The sequence below is a fragment of the Benincasa hispida genome, chromosome 8 (genome assembly GCF_027475165.1).
Source record: "Benincasa hispida cultivar pf3 chromosome 8, pf3_genome.v1.1, whole genome shotgun sequence".
Taxonomy (NCBI): Eukaryota; Viridiplantae; Streptophyta; class Magnoliopsida; order Cucurbitales; family Cucurbitaceae; genus Benincasa; species Benincasa hispida.
The window spans coordinates 64,405,741-64,421,522 of NC_143485.1; the positions used below are offsets into that span (position 1 = coordinate 64,405,741).

The 15,782-nt window shown below is 32.0% G+C and overlaps 3 protein-coding genes across 6 annotated transcripts; 2 read left to right on the plus strand and 1 right to left on the minus strand.

The window, feature by feature from the left end:
- The first annotated feature begins 1,187 nt into the window (after positions 1-1,187).
- Positions 1,188-4,514, plus strand: EIF4E (eukaryotic translation initiation factor 4E). Its single transcript, XM_039037564.2, has 5 exons — positions 1,188-1,716; positions 3,426-3,591; positions 3,740-3,865; positions 4,038-4,103; positions 4,194-4,514. Exons 1-5 carry the CDS (start codon positions 1,418-1,420, stop codon positions 4,242-4,244), a joined length of 708 nt encoding a protein of 235 aa, XP_038893492.2. The 5' UTR covers positions 1,188-1,417; the 3' UTR covers positions 4,245-4,514.
- A 1,340-nt stretch (positions 4,515-5,854) lies between these two features.
- Positions 5,855-11,642, plus strand: LOC120082793 (5'-3' exonuclease family protein). 4 transcript variants are annotated; one of them, XM_090316103.1, is made up of 15 exons: positions 5,855-6,145; positions 6,824-6,943; positions 7,253-7,376; positions 7,486-7,623; positions 7,755-7,964; positions 8,132-8,306; positions 8,403-8,476; positions 9,032-9,155; positions 9,675-9,853; positions 9,952-10,009; positions 10,084-10,439; positions 10,508-10,559; positions 10,754-10,952; positions 11,041-11,215; positions 11,297-11,642. In XM_090316103.1, exons 1-14 carry the CDS (start codon positions 5,985-5,987, stop codon positions 11,126-11,128), a joined length of 2,058 nt encoding a protein of 685 aa, XP_090172229.1. In that variant the 5' UTR covers positions 5,855-5,984; the 3' UTR covers positions 11,129-11,215; positions 11,297-11,642. The 4 variants fall into 4 exon arrangements, with proteins under 4 accessions (XP_090172229.1, XP_090172230.1, XP_090172232.1 ...); XM_090316104.1 differs by having other exon boundaries at positions 10,763-10,952; XM_090316106.1 differs by having other exon boundaries at positions 10,829-10,952.
- Positions 11,643-13,988: 2,346 nt separating this feature from the next.
- On the minus strand, positions 13,989-14,943 carry LOC120083461 (protein S40-1-like). The gene has a single exon (XM_039039230.2). The coding sequence runs from the start codon at positions 14,662-14,664 to the stop codon at positions 14,239-14,241; it is 426 nt and encodes a 141-aa protein (XP_038895158.1). The 5' UTR covers positions 14,665-14,943; the 3' UTR covers positions 13,989-14,238.
- Positions 14,944-15,782: the final 839 nt, after the last annotated feature.

The following is a 15,782-nucleotide window of genomic DNA, read 5'->3' on the forward strand; positions in this document are numbered from 1 at the left end:
TCAATATGCCTGATATTGCACCATAATCCTACTGTCGACCTCGACGAGTCATACAACTTCACCCAACACAACGCTATTTCAAAGAGTTTTGAATTCATCAAGCATATAATATGACTTTTCAATTATTTAAGATCAATTTTATTTTAGAGAGTTTTTGAATATGAGTGATTTGAATCATCTCAAATCACTCCCAAACTTGCCTGTGCTCACGTTTTGAGCTTCCACTTAAATGAGATAACTCCTTATACCCATTATTGATTTAGTTTGAAACTTATACTTGTGGCTTTTATGCAATTTACACCAGCCTCATATGTCGAATCTTGGATCAGAAGTGTAACTTTGGAGTCCATACATCTATGCATGTTTTATGGTTGATATTGCATTTTTTTTTGACAATATATAGGAGGGGATTAAATTTCAGATTTCGAAGTTAATTTTGCTTCATAATATATGTTTCCGTTTCTTTTTTAAATGATATACAACATTTATTAATACATCAATTAGTAAGTAACGAGTGTATCGAAGTTTTAACACAATGTATCGAATGGCTCGTAGCTAAACATTCGAAAAGAACGAAAAGGAAGAAAAAATACTTTATGCGAGGACTGACTTTAATATATACAAACTATATTTCTATGATCTTTGAAATTATAACTATAGTTCTAAATAATAATTTAGTATGGCATCACCACAGTGAAAGGCAAGTACATAAAAATAATGAAATGAAATTAAGTAGCCTTATACATATGATTTAATATATACATATATATATATATACACACACACATATGTCGACAAAGTAAACTTAATTGTGTAGTAATCGGGCGGTTTGACTCCCCAATCTCCTATAATAAAGTTAGTTGATTGTCCTATTTAAAAATAACAAAATAGTTGTTATAAGAATAAGCTTGTTAATATTTAAAATCTCGATGTCACTAGTCAATGGTAAATAACAACGCTAATGAAAATCTTAAGAAAAAACATGTAAAAATAAAAAATAAATATACAATGTACATATATGTAAACGTCACTATTTAAGACACATGTCCTAACCTAACCCCTCAATAGATCCATTCCGATCAACATTAGGTTCACATAAATTTGTAAATATGAACAAAACGATATATATTTGTTTCACTCACGAGTATATATATATTTGGAAGAAAAAAAAAGAAAAGAAAATTTATGCTGCATTAATTAAGAAGAAAAAAAGAATTGAATTTAGTGGTACATGGAACTACGTAGGGGCCAAGCCCAAGGCATAAAGGTTTAAAGTCCAAAAATCGGTTGGAAGAAAATCCTACGAAAGACCGACTCAAACGCCTAACAGAAAGTCCGAGGGCGGTGCCATTATTCGGTTTCCTTCCATTGATTCGATTCTTCAGATACGCTCAATCTCACAAGTAGTGAAAGGAAAATGGTAGTCGAAGAGACGATCAATGCTACATCGACGGAAGATCTTTCTAATTCCATTGCAAATCAAAACCCTAGAGGACGAGGCGGTGAGGAAGATGAGGAACTTGAGGAAGGAGAGATCGTCGGCGACGACGACCTGGACTCGTCCAATTTGTCGGCGGCGATAGTGCATCAGCCTCACCCTCTTGAGCACTCTTGGACCTTTTGGTTCGATAACCCATCCGCCAAGTCCAAGCAAGCCACCTGGGGTGCGTCTATCCGACCGATCTATACCTTCTCTACTGTTGAGGAGTTCTGGAGGTAGAACTTTATTTTTTCTTTTTAGAAATCTTCATCTTGCTTTTGATTCTTTTGCTGTTGGATTTCTTGGTCCGTTTTATGTTTTTGATAGGGAAAATTTTGGAAACTTCAGGTGAAAAGGGTTTGATGTAGAATTAGGAAATTGAAATTTATTCTATGTTCTTTTTGTGTTTCAGTTGTGTTGGTCTACTCTTGTTGTATTTAATTTGAAGTAGGCTGGGACAAAGAAGGAATTATGAATGTGAGGGCTGGAGAGAGGGGACTGGATAATGGAGAAAATTGGGAAGAACTTTTATTTTCTTGTCGCGGATCTTGAATGGATGGAGTTTATGGACTGCTATTCTTGATATATGCATGAAACTACGGGGGAAAAATCCGTGTAGCAATGTTTCTGCTCTTGTTTTTGTATGTATTTCAAAACCACCGCCCATTTTAGGGTTTTGTTTGGGGAGCTCCGTTGAAGATTTTTATCTTTGACGTCCATATAGATTATCTATGTGAATATTCTCAAATTTAGTACGAAATACATTGATTATGTGCCTGATGTTTAAACATAAGAATCAGATATTAATGAGTTATACAAACTTATTTTATGAGAGCAGTTACAAAAATACTAGTAGTAGGAAATTGCTTTCAATTTATATAAACAGCCACTTCTGCTAATTTATCTGTAATTAGATGCCTCGACTATTGTTTTTCTTTTCCGTAACTAAATTGGGAAGAGTTTGGACCATCATTTGTTGTTGATGTCTTAAAATCGTATTCTTTTATTTCTTGTTTTTCCTTTATTTATTGTTTTTCCAGCTACGATTACTGGTTTAGCTTACCATCTTTGCCTCCTTCCTTCTTGTTTGCTCTGTTTTGTGGTGTTCACCAACTTCTAGAGCTTTTGGCTTCTATTTGAATAAACTATACTAGGAGTTGGTCTTGTGGTCAATCAGGGTGAATGTGGCAAAGGTCTTAGAAAGGAATGAGTTTAAGCTATGGTGGCCATTGGCCACCTACTTGGTTTTAATATTTTGACCGTCATAGTAGCTTCAAGTGTTGATTGGTGAGAATAATTGAGGTGCATTGTTAGCTGCCTTGGACACCCTCAGGCTTGTTTGATATTCATTTAATTTTTGGTTTTCGATAATTGAGGTTGTTTTCTAACAATTTCTTTATGATGGTCTTAATCTCTTTTTAGGTAACATTTGAATTCTTAGTTTGATTCCAAAAATAAAAACAAGTTTCTTTAAAACTATTATTATTATTATTATTCTTATTATTATTTTTTCCCCCAATACCAGGCATGGATTCTACATACATTGTTAGAAAGTAGGTAATGCAGAGTAGTGTACTGTTTATAAGCTTAATTTTTTGAAACCAGAAATAAGAATCAAATGGTTATCAAATAGGCATTTGCATGCGTTGTTTGCTTTTGAAATGTTTCCGTCTCGATGCTTATACTGTTATTTTTATAAATTACTCAAAATCCTCCTTTGTTTTTTAATGGATTGGTTTTAGGGTCCCGTTTTTCTGCACCTTCATTACTTAAGTTTGTAAATGATTGTCTTGTGTTGACATTTCCATCGTATGAATAAAAGTTTTTACTGCCATACAATACTTAGTCTTTTACTTGCTGTTAATTTATCTCGACATTTCTCTTTTTGTTTTCATTTTCATTGTGATTGGTTGACCAATTTGTTCCTTTCTTTTCCTGCTTCAAGTGTTTACAACAATATTCATCATCCAAGCAAATTGGCGTTGAGAGCAGATTTGTACTGCTTCAAACATAAAATTGAGCCTAAATGGGAAGATCCTGTTTGTGCGAATGGAGGGAAATGGACTGTAAACTTTTCAAGGGGAAAATCTGATAATGGCTGGCTGTACACGGTACTAAACTGAACTGCATGTTCAATTTGACACACGAGCTGCTTCTTTTTTATTATTATTTTCTTTAAAATATTAATGGTAATACATAAGCAAAGATATACAAGACTCTAGTTTATTATTATTTTTAACCATCAATTACTTCCAACAGCTTCTTGCTGTGATCGGAGAACAGTTTGATTGTGGTGATGAAATTTGTGGAGCAGTTGTTAATGTTAGATCTGGGCAGGATAAAATATCGATTTGGACGAAGAATGCTTCCAATGAAGCTGCGCAGGTAATATAACAGCCACCAGATCAATAATTTATATATAGCCCACTATATTTTCTCCAGCATAATATGGTTTACATCAATACAATACTCCATTCTGGCACACGCAATGAACTGCATGCATCAACTATTCATCAGTTTAATGTCTCTGCTTCATACGTTCTATTTTTCTGGCTAGGCGAGCATTGGAAAACAGTGGAAGGAGTTTCTTGATTACAATGACAGCATTGGCTTTATATTCCACGTACGTATGCTGCTATATAGGTTGTTTCATGCTAAAAAAAATTGATCTTTTGTTTCAAAGTTTCTGATACAGTGTTGTTTCCTCGTTCAGGAAGATGCAAAGAAATTTGACAGACATGCGAAGAATAAATATTCGGTGTGATGTTGTACGGTTTCTAGCGCATCTCAGCATGTAAGGTTGAGCTGTGTCTACTACTCCCCTCCCCCAAAAAAACAAACACAACACCCAGAGAAAAAAAAAAGGAGTTTTATTCGGTAAACAATGTTTCTGTGCGATTAGGAATTTTGTGGAAATCGCCATTGCTCATAACAAGCACCTGAGTCCCAAATTCTTGTTCTGTGCACTTGACAGTTTTAGCAATGAGATGAAATGGATGCTCTTCTATAATCAAATGATATTAGCTTCATCTGAGTTGATGTTCCCTTCTTTTTCTTTCCAATTATTGTCTCTCTCTAGTAGTTTGATCTCTATTACAGAGTGTAGACGACATTACATTTTCATTTGTGTTAATTTCTAAACTAAACAATCATATTAATATATTCGTCTTTAAAAGCATTTTTTTTCTGATTTGATGAATTAAAATTGTGTTTAAATTATATATATCTATTTGAAAAAAGAAAATTAGATTTAAAATAAGAATATTATTAATAATTAAGTGTATAATAATATTTTTAAAAAATTGTAAATATGGTAAAATATATTTGAGATAGATTCAATTGTATATGGATGTGGTAGTGCTAATCCTTTATTCTCATTATAATATATATTTTTTTAAAAAAATAGCAATATTGAATTTTATGTTCGTCTTAAAACTACTTTGGAATAAATATTTTCATATTTTAGAAGAAAGTTGGAATTTAAGAGTTACATTATAATATTGTATTTAAAGAGTATTATTTTTATTTTTTAAACAATCGACAAAGTTCTTAAAGTTTATTATTATTATTTTATTTTTAACTTTTCATATATATTTTATGACAAGCAAATTATTTTATAATTGGTTATGAAAAAGAATTAAATACCAATTGTGCATAAATATAATAAATAAAAGAGTTGTTTTTAAATAGAAAAAATTGAATCAAAATATTTATAAAATATATCAAAATTTTAAAATGATAGATGTTGATAGACTATGAAATAATTTCTCTAAATAAATAAGGAAATTATTTTAAATGACAATGGTTAACCATTCAAATTGCAAAAAAATGAACTGAGTCGAAAAATGCGGTTCAGTATAGTTTTAAGAAATTTTGAAATCGAATTAATTCGGTTCGGTTTCAATTTCAAAAATCAAATTTGAAATCGAATTGAACTGTTTTTAACTCTCTCTAAATATATAAGAAAAAGTAAAATCGAACATAAAACCAAATCATTTTAAATTTAAAGAACAAAATTTAATTTAAAATTGAACCGAACAGTTTTTAATTAAAAAAATATAACATAGATTTTTTTAAAATGTCAAAATCGAATTTGAAACCGAATCGAACCACACGGTTTCACATGTTAAAAAATTTGATTTCGGTTTCACTACCAAAATGAGCTGCACTATTTCTATGAACTCTAGTTCGTTCTATATATTTTAGTATATTTTTCAATATTCGAAAACGAGCTTAATGAAAAAGATCCCTAAAACGATTACTTTTGAAATAAATAATTGGACAATATTATAATATTTCAAAAAATTATCACGAGGTCAAAATTTATTTCCCCAAAATTTAAAACGAGAAAATTATGAATGGAAAAAACGAGTCCCAGGTCAATCAGAGCTATGAAAATTTCCCGCCATTTCCCTGTCTTCTTCCAAAACCTCCTCAATCTCCGAGACTAAATTGGTTTCTGAAGCGAACAAAACCCCCGTAGAGCTATCGACCGTATAGAGCAATGGGGATTCAGGGGCTGTTACCGCTACTGAAATCAATAATGGTGCCGATCCACATCAAGGATTTGGAGGGTTCTTCTGTGGCGATCGATACCTATTCTTGGCTCCACAAAGGCGCTTTCTCCTGTAGCAAAGAGCTCTGCAATGGCCTTCCCACCTCCAAGTATCTCCATTCTCGCTACTGTCTTCTGGATTTTACTTTTTCTTTTTTCTTTGGGTAAAATATATTGTATCATTCCCTTTATTTGCATCTATACCCGATATCTAGGATACCCAGTTCGTTAAATTGCTCCGCGAGCTTTCTTGTTAGCTTAATACTTGTTTTCTTATGGGTTTTTTTCGTCGTTCTTTAATTTTTTTTTCCTGGTTATGAAGTATACTTTTGGGGTTTAGGGAATTTCCTGTAAGTGTCATTGATTCTGTATTATGATTCTAATGGGTTTATAATCTGCTGTTTACTTCGTGTTTAGTCATCAAATTGCACTGGAGTCGTGTAATCAATATTCAAAGGCGACATTTGCATATATATAAGACTCTATTTCTTCTCTTAAGATGCATAGCCCTTTTTTTTCTTTTTCTTCCCTCCTTTGGAAGTCTAAGAATCAAAGCAATATGGCAGAAAACAATATCTTATTCCATGCTTTTGGTTTTGAAATGAGAGAAAATAAAGAGACGAAGAAAGTAGTTTTGTTAGCAGCATTGTGGAGACTCTTAACTATCATCTAGAGGTTTATCATATATGGGAGTGGTTGAATAGTAGTTTAGGTAAATAAGAAAAGTGAGTACGCATATTTTGGAAGTTGGTTGTGACTATTTTTCTATATTCCATTCGGTTTTATAGGCACATAGATTACTGTATGCATAGAATAAATCTTCTTCGGCACCATGGAGTAAAACCAGTTCTTGTCTTTGATGGAGGTCTTCTTCCAATGAAGAATGAGCAAGAAATCAAGCGTGCGAGGTATGATAAGCATCAACTCACCTGCTGTTTCACTTTCATTAAAATTCTTATTCTTTGAGATCAATGATGTTTGGTTATTTCCCTACATCTTTCTATATTGGCAGTCATTATTGATATTTTCAAAGTTGAACTTATTGTAAACATTAAAACATCAATATCTGAAGAGGATAATGGAGGTTTTTTCCTCCATTGTTATTTGGACAAGTTACAATACTTCTTATCTTTGAGTTTTCCCACTTTCATTTTGCTGTATGGTTTGCACACTTTTAAATTCATGCCTCATCTGACGAAACTCACTTTTCAACACAGGACGAGAAAAGAAAATCTTGCACGTGCAATAGAACACGAGACAAATGGAAATTCGGCTGCTGCATATGAGTGTTACCAAAAGGCTGTTGATATAACTCCCTTGATTGCCCATGGACTAATTCAAGTAATAGCTTTTTCATAACTTTTACTGTTAGTTAACATTATCTAAGGCTTTTATGAATTATACTTATCAGTGCTCAAGAATGTTATTTGACCATGAATTCATTCTCAAGGTTTTAAAACGAGAGAATATATCGTATGTTGTGGCACCTTATGAGGCAGATGCTCAGATGACCTTTTTGGCCATCAGCAATCAGGTTGATGCTGTTCTTACCGAGGATTCTGATCTAATACCGTTTGGCTGTCCAAGGGTAAGCTATACAAAAAGAAAATCTTTTCATTCATGAATCCACTTTGATATTCTTATATGGAATCTGCTTCTACCCTATATTTTATGGAGAATTCTTAATGATTTTTTTGGTGGTCTGCTCCTGTAAATCAGATTATCTTTAAAATGGACAAATTTGGACAAGGAGTTGAGTTTCGATATGACATGTTACAAAAGAACAAGGACTTAAACTTTGCTGGATTTACAAAACAGATGATTCTCGAGATGTGCATTTTGAGTGGTTGTGATTATTTGCCATCATTGCCAGGAATGGGACTTAAAAGGGCCCATGCACTTATCAAAAAATTTGCAAGTTATGATAAGGCGAGTCTGAATATTTAATTCAATTTAATTATTATTATTATTATTATTATTTTATTTTATATTATATTTCAAAAGAGTGTTTTGGATTTTTAGGAGCTCGCTGACTAGCTGAGTTGTATTGATCTTGTTTTCATGTAGAAAATACTGACTTGTATAACCTTGTCTAGGTGATTAGACACTTGAGGTACAACACAGTTTCAGTTCCTCATCTGTACGAAGAATCATTCAAGAAAGCGATATTAACTTTTCAGCATCAATGGGTTTACGACCCTATCACTGAAGATATTGTACATCTATCTCAAATATCCAACAATATAGAAGATGACTTGGATTTCTTGGGACCATATCCTTTTCGTTGGAGCTCATTCCAATTTTCTGTACACATTTTGTAGCATATTCTTCTTTAAATGACCAGAAGCAGTAACTTAACATAATATACATCGATACCGCAATATATAGCTAAAGGTATAGCAGAAGGTGATATCGATCCGTGTACTAATTTACCATTCCAGGTACATCATTTATTTATTATCTTCTCCAGTGCCAATTTTTTGCTCCGTGTTCTGACATGAATAGGCAAATCTTGCAGATCTTCCTTGTTTTTGCAACACTTGGACACTGCTTGCAACAATTTCTAAACCTGAGGAGTCTGTATTTTAAATGTTATTCAGTTATTAAAGGCAATGGATTTGATGAATTAGTTAGTAAGTCAATAATAGGATGTCCTGTTTTAGGCATTTTAGCCATATGGTAGTCAGATGCCAGACAGATTTAAAGCAAATTGTAATTATATGCATAAGTGGATTCACTTGTCCAAAGAATTTACAGTGTTCTCTATGGTATAAATAATGCAACGACATAATTAAATAGAAATGGAAATAATATTGGCGTTTTAAGTGTGTTATATTTATGTTCTAAATTCGATGTTTTGTAGCTTAAGAGTCCCATTTTCCTCTTATAAGTTTGTCAGAGTTCGGGGACAGTGGACACTAATGAATAAGATTTGGCACTTTTAAGTTTTTGTATGTTGTAATGCTTATAGTTCTCTGCTCTCTTTACGTGAACAGGAGCAGAATATAAACACCGGAGTCATGCATGAAAGACCTTACAAATTAAAAGAATTTAACGCTGGAAGTGTAAAGAAAAAGTTGGATTTACCTGTGCAGAAGAATGTCCTTACGAAATACTTTTGTATCCGGGAAAATCTGAAATCCAGTCTTATTATCCTTTAATGCATTTGCTTAACTCTATTTTCAAACATTATGCTTCATGTACTAGGCAGAGGTAACTAAAAATAATCATATAGATCTGGTATCGGGTCATCTTTTGTTTTTTTACACTTTATTTAGGTTATGCACCTTATATTCATATGTTTATATGCACAATTTTCACGAAGGCGTTCCTTTTCAGACAGCATTCATAAATGCTATCATTGACAAAATGAATGCCATGAAGTTTAATTTCTAAAGTTTTGAAAGAAAGGTAATGGTCGTAGATCTCAACTTGTTGAAGTACAGAAGTATATTTATGGTAGAACCAAGGGTTTATGTTCTAAACATGTATATCTGGTTGTGAGGTTTGGAAGTGCAGATACTTGCTCTATCAATGATTAAGCAACTGAAAACAAAATGTCAATTAACTGTCTCCTGATTGTAAGTTTGATGTCTAAGTGAGTGGAGTTGTCAAGTATTTCTTAACACTAAAAAAAAGGTTTCGCTTCTCTTGAGGCCAAGAGAAAATTTAGGGCGCCAAAACAATCAGCTAATCAACCAAGCTTTAGGGATGACTCCTCCGTTAGTGTCGAGGAGCCGGTTGGTCCTGAAGATAGTTGCCTGCTAGCTTCTAACAATCACTGTGAAAACGTAGAGGGCTGTCTATCTACTTATCCTGTAAGAAACTGACTTTGGTTCTGGCAAATATCATGTGAAGCATGCTTGTTAGTTGAAACTATCTTGATCCTTCTCTTTTCTTTTCTTGAATTGATCAGGTAAGAAATGATAATGCAGATGGATTTCCTCTTTCTGATTCTTGCAACCAGAATAAGGGTATGTATCTTTTAATTCTGAAGAACCATTTTCTTACTTTCTTATTTGCTAATTGCTGTTCATGAATGTTAAAGATATGGTCAATAATAAAATGGAAGGAACGGAGCATATTTTACTGCAGCAACACACTCAATCAATTCATAAGCCTTGTGTAACTTCGCATAAGAAACCCGATTGTGAGAAGTTTCCTGATACAACTGGAGAAAAAGTGAGGAAAGAGAATAAAAGGGTCATTGTAAGGAGTTCTTACTTCAAGCATAAGCCAGAAAGCAATGATGAACAGGATGACAACCAAAAACTTTCTGACCAGAAAAATGCAGCTGCTGCTATGCTTGAGATAACCACTCCCGAGGTTGCCTCTTTTATTAGTAATTCTTGTGACAGTTCAATCACTAAAAGGAAAATCTCTCCAAATGAAAGCATTCAAATGGTATGTTTTTTTATGCTACTCTCTTATTAAAAATTGGCCTGCTTACTAATCGTTGGTATTGTATTCAGGACAATGTGAAAACTAAGCATTTGTGTAAGGAGACATTGCAATCTGATCATGGTAAGTGTTTAGTAAAAGATTATTGCACATTATTGAGAATTTTGGGGACTGGGTTGAAAATTATTGTTTTGAGCTGATTGATATAATTATGCCTTTTGAGTGAGCTGTGGAATCGTTCCAGACCACTTTTACGTTTTTCTTGAAATAGATTTTTTTTCCTCCTCGAGTTAAATTAGTTTACTTATGAAATATAGATGAAACAGTATTGGGGAAAAAAACTGAAGAAGGGAAATTTGGATCCAACATTTCTCATTTAAGTCATTACTCAGACATAGCAGAGAAATCAATGGAACGATTTGTTTCAGTAATATCATCATTTTCATTCACTTCGGGGTCTCGAGCGAGTGGTCTCCGGGCCCCTTTGAGAGATGTTCAGAACAGCAATAGCAATAGGTAAAACATACATCCTATCTTGAGATCATGGACATTTTCTTTGTTATAGACTCATCATCTTAGACTTAATTATCCAATTCCATTGAAGGTCTACTCCTGCAATGGACTTCAGCCAATTTGCTTATGTACCAAATAAGCACAGGGATCCCTTGAAATTCCGAAAAGGAAGACGATGATCGGTATTTAAGCAGATCCTTTCAATCCTGACAAGACGTGGGACCTCTGTTGTATATAGATAACCTCCATTTTATTTTTATTTGAATGTGAGTATCAACAATCTCATTTGTTCTTGCTACTCACCTGCTACTTATATTCCTAGACTGATGGGTTTGATTTGATTTTAGAGCCAACAAGAGTTCACAAGTGGTTCATCTTGGACTGCTTGGCGCGTCTCGGCTATGTTGCTACTTGCTGCTTTTCCCTTGCTTCAAGTCTCATCTGTGAGTCTAAATGTTGCCCAATCAATCATATTCTTGAAATATCAGTTTTAGGAATAAAATTACTGTCACCATTGCTTCAGATCCTTTGCTTTATTGATAACTTCTTTTTTTGGGATATAAATGTTCCATCAATAGCAACATGTAAACAATTGGGGGTGATATATGGCAAGTAAGAAACAGAAATTTCTGTATGCAAATTTTAATCTTGCTTCTTAAGAAAAGGAAAACAAAAAATGTTGAAACCTTATTACATGCACATTTGTTAAACCAACAAGCAACTCTCTCTCCATGGCTAAACCCTGCTTTAATTCCTCTTATGTTTTACATTCTATTCCCAAAAAGAACCATTCTACTTTTTCTGGGGTTGATTTGAATTTTTCTTAAAGTTTGCGACTTACTTGCAAAGTGCGACTTGTCTTTATGTGCTGCGACCAAGTATTTGTAAAAATTGTTTCCTTTTTGTATATAAACTCTTCCAAGAGGGCTTGATTGTGAATTTGTAAGGTATCGGTTGATAGCCATTTCATCTTTTATTTTTTATTTTTTTTAAAGTTTAAGCTTATAAATCTTTTCACATCTATAAATTCTATGTTTTTAAAACCAAATCAAATTTAAAAAACTAAAAGAAAATTGTTATTTAAAATCTTGTTTTTCTTTTTAGATTTTGACTAAGAATTCAAAAGTTCCTTTAAGAAGTGAAAAGTAGTAAGGAAACTAAGAAAAAATAATTATGAATTTGAAAAATGAAAATAAGAAAACAAAATTATTATCAAAATGAGACCTAATTTGTATAAGTCTAATATGTAATTAGAAAAAAATTTCTAATTTATTTTCAAGAGTATATTAAGCAAACTAACTCACAAAATAATTCAAATGAGTGGAAAACAAGGTAGTAAAGTGAAGTTTTGCTTGATAACGATCTTGTTAATTGTTTCTTGTCTAGAACTGTATTTGGTATATGAACTGTCAAAAGTTTTGTTAGTATCTTTAAATTTTAAAAAAAAGTTTTAAAAAAATATCTTTATCATTAATATATGAATGAAAACGGTTACTACCTCACCTAAAAAATAGTCTTGTACTCTCAAAAATTGCATTATAATACCCTTATCTTAAAAGGAAAAAACATCTCTTACCATTAATTTGAGGGAAAACATTTTTTTTAGTGAAGGCAAGAGCATTTTCTTAGTGATGGTTTTCATCACTATATCAACTTTTTGTTTCTTAAAAAAAGGTAAATGATATTTTAACGTAGCTTTGGAAATTCTGAATGTTAAAAGGTCACCACGTCATTCATTCACCTCTTATCGCTTTTTTTCAATAAAAGGGAACTCAAAGAAACGTCTAACGCCTCGTCACGAAACCGCTCCCATTTTATATTTTATCTTTTCCCATGCAAAATAGAATTATTATTACACGCATTTGATTTTTCAATGGCTCTGATTATTCCACGTCACCATTAATTTCATTCAATTCGGCCCCACTCGAAAGCCCCTTCTCTGGATAAAACTTCAACAACTTAGCTTCTACTGATGATTGATTATATTGACCAAAATGAAAGCTCTCAATTACAATTTTAATATATATAAACGTATATAATATTGATTCATACAGGTACAAAAACAAAGATTTCATATAATGTTTTGATCGATAAATCAATCATATTTATTTCGTAATTTTTGCTCAAGGAAAAAAATGGGATCTATCATTCCAGTCATTCTTCGGGATAGAATAAAAGAAGGAATAAGAATCTTGAATGAGAAACATGATCCAACGACTTTAGAAGAAAGAAGGAATAAGAATCTCATATAATGTTTTGTTGAGGAATATGTGTGTCTAATGAGTTCAACGACATGTATATATGGATGGAGGCTTTGAACTTATAAACTTTTGATTGAGGTAGAGAGTATATATATATATAGTCTAGATTGATGCTCATTTATTATCTCTTTATTAAAATTGTGAAAAATTATTATTGTTTTAGATAATTACAACATTATAATAATAAAAATTCAATGTCAAGTTTTAACATATCTTATCGAATTAAGATATATTCTCGAACCTCAACAAAAGGTTAAAAAATTCGAATTTTTAACCACATATTGTTAAACTAAAAAAACAATAGAGAATATATTTCATTTCAATAACTTTTTAAAAATTATTATCCTTCCCAATAAAATATGCTTAAGTTTGACTTTAAAATTTTGAAATTTATTTTTCAAAGCTTGTAAACATTTTCACATTTAAAATCTTATCCCACACCAATTTTTTCTTTTAATATATATATATCATTACAAATACGAGATAAAAGTTGAAATATTATAATTACATACAAAATATTAAAACTATTTTAAATATCAATATTAAACATTTTAAATTCGTAAACAAATTTAATAAAAGTTATAAAACTAGAATTAACATTTTATGAAGAATGAAAACACAAATACAATAATGGAACCAAAACTTAAAAAAAAATTAGGGGGGTAAACAATAGAAAATTGATCCAAGGAAGCTACATGCATACTTTAAAATAAATAATAATAATAATTAAAAAAAATAGCCGTAATGAACAAGTAATATAGTTGGGACACAAAACCAAAAGTCAAAAGTTCACAGCCTGGTATTTAAGCTGCACGAATTTAATGGTTCTTTAATTTAATTTTAAATCAATAATCCCTCCCCCAAAATTTCATCATGAAAATACAATTTTTAATAATCCATTATTAATTAATTTCCTTGAATAAAAGCAGAGCAGAAGAAACTTTTTCGCGTTCCTCAATCGCGCTTTAATTTTTCTCGTTTCAAATTCGGAGATTATTAGATCGATCGCCGTCCGTTTTCCGTTCCGATCACGTTTCTAAGAATCCGGTCATCCGAAGGATTGAATTCCTTACTCTACTCAAATCTCGTCCCTTCAGAGTCCTTCCATTGCCGGTACAAACAGAGAACGCCATTTTTCCGGCAACTCGTCTCTCCGCCACCAAGTGCGGCGGAACTATTTCCTCTCCGTCCATCTCGTCGTCTTCGTCCGATATCCTCCGGCTGATTCTTTCCGGAATTCTTACTGGAAGCGACCTCGCGATTTCCTTCTTTGAGAGCCGGCCGCCGTCGCGCATCGTTCGGTGATGATACTTAATTCGCGGTGCAGCAACTATTCCGCGGCGAGAGTTGAAGTTGAAGAAATCGTTGCCGTAGTCGTCGTCGTCACGGCAGAGGTAACGGCAATGGTAGCTATCGGAGAAAATCACGTCGGATTCCTGAAATTCTTCAGCCATTTGGAGATTCAAGTGAAGAGAAATGGAACAGTATAAATTTAAGTAAAAGAACGCGAAAATGAAGGGGCCCGTATTTATAGAGGGAATCCGAAGAGACTCGGCTCGCCTTCTGAGTCGTACTGGGCACACTTTTTTTTTTCTTTCTTTCTTTGGGTTAAAAAAGGGAAAATGACGTCATATTATAGTTGTGTGGGCCCCATATCTCTCCCCCTTATTATTATGAAACGAAATATATTACTTTACATTAAAAATATCAATTATTATCCATGCTCATACTAATTAAAACTATATATGTTTAAACATTACTTTACTGCTTGGATTTTTTTTATTTTTATTCATTTTGTCCATCTACTTTTAAAATATTTATTTTGGTTCTTATATTTTTAATTTTATTTCATTTTGGACCCTATATTTTAAAGATGTTCATTTTAGTTCTTATAATTTCAATTTGTTTTATTTTGGTCCTTAAACTTTAAAAATAGTGACCACTTCTATCCTTTAAAAATAAAAATGAAGGGATCAAAATGAACAATTCGAAAGTATAAGAACTAAATGAATCAAAAGTAAAAGTATACGGACTAAAGTAGTATTTAAACCAAGCTATATATATAGTCAGCTTACACATAACTCGACTAATCTTGCAAGACAACTTGTCTAACTCTACAATATTTAAGTATCAAGAAAACTCGTAGGATATTAAATTATAAGCAGGTGACTATCATGGATCAACTAATAATTATATTAACTTAAAATTTTAATTTTTTTTATGAATGTTGATAAATATCTTTAAATATCGAGCAAGTCTTAGAATTTCATAAATTAAACCTATAAATTTTTATAAGTAAATCAGTAATTTATGCTTTCAAGAAAGATTTTATTTAAAAATTGTTTACGTATCAATTTTTATGGTTCATTTTATTAATTCGATATTTGAAAGATGTACGCATATAAACATTAATGCATTGATGATTTCAAAGATAATCCTAATAAAATTATCTAAATTAATTTATAAATTAAAATGATGTTATAAATTCATATTTATCAAAATTGATACATGAGAATTTTTAATTAATAGGATATATCTGAAATTGAATGGCTATTTTTCTATTATTTATTTA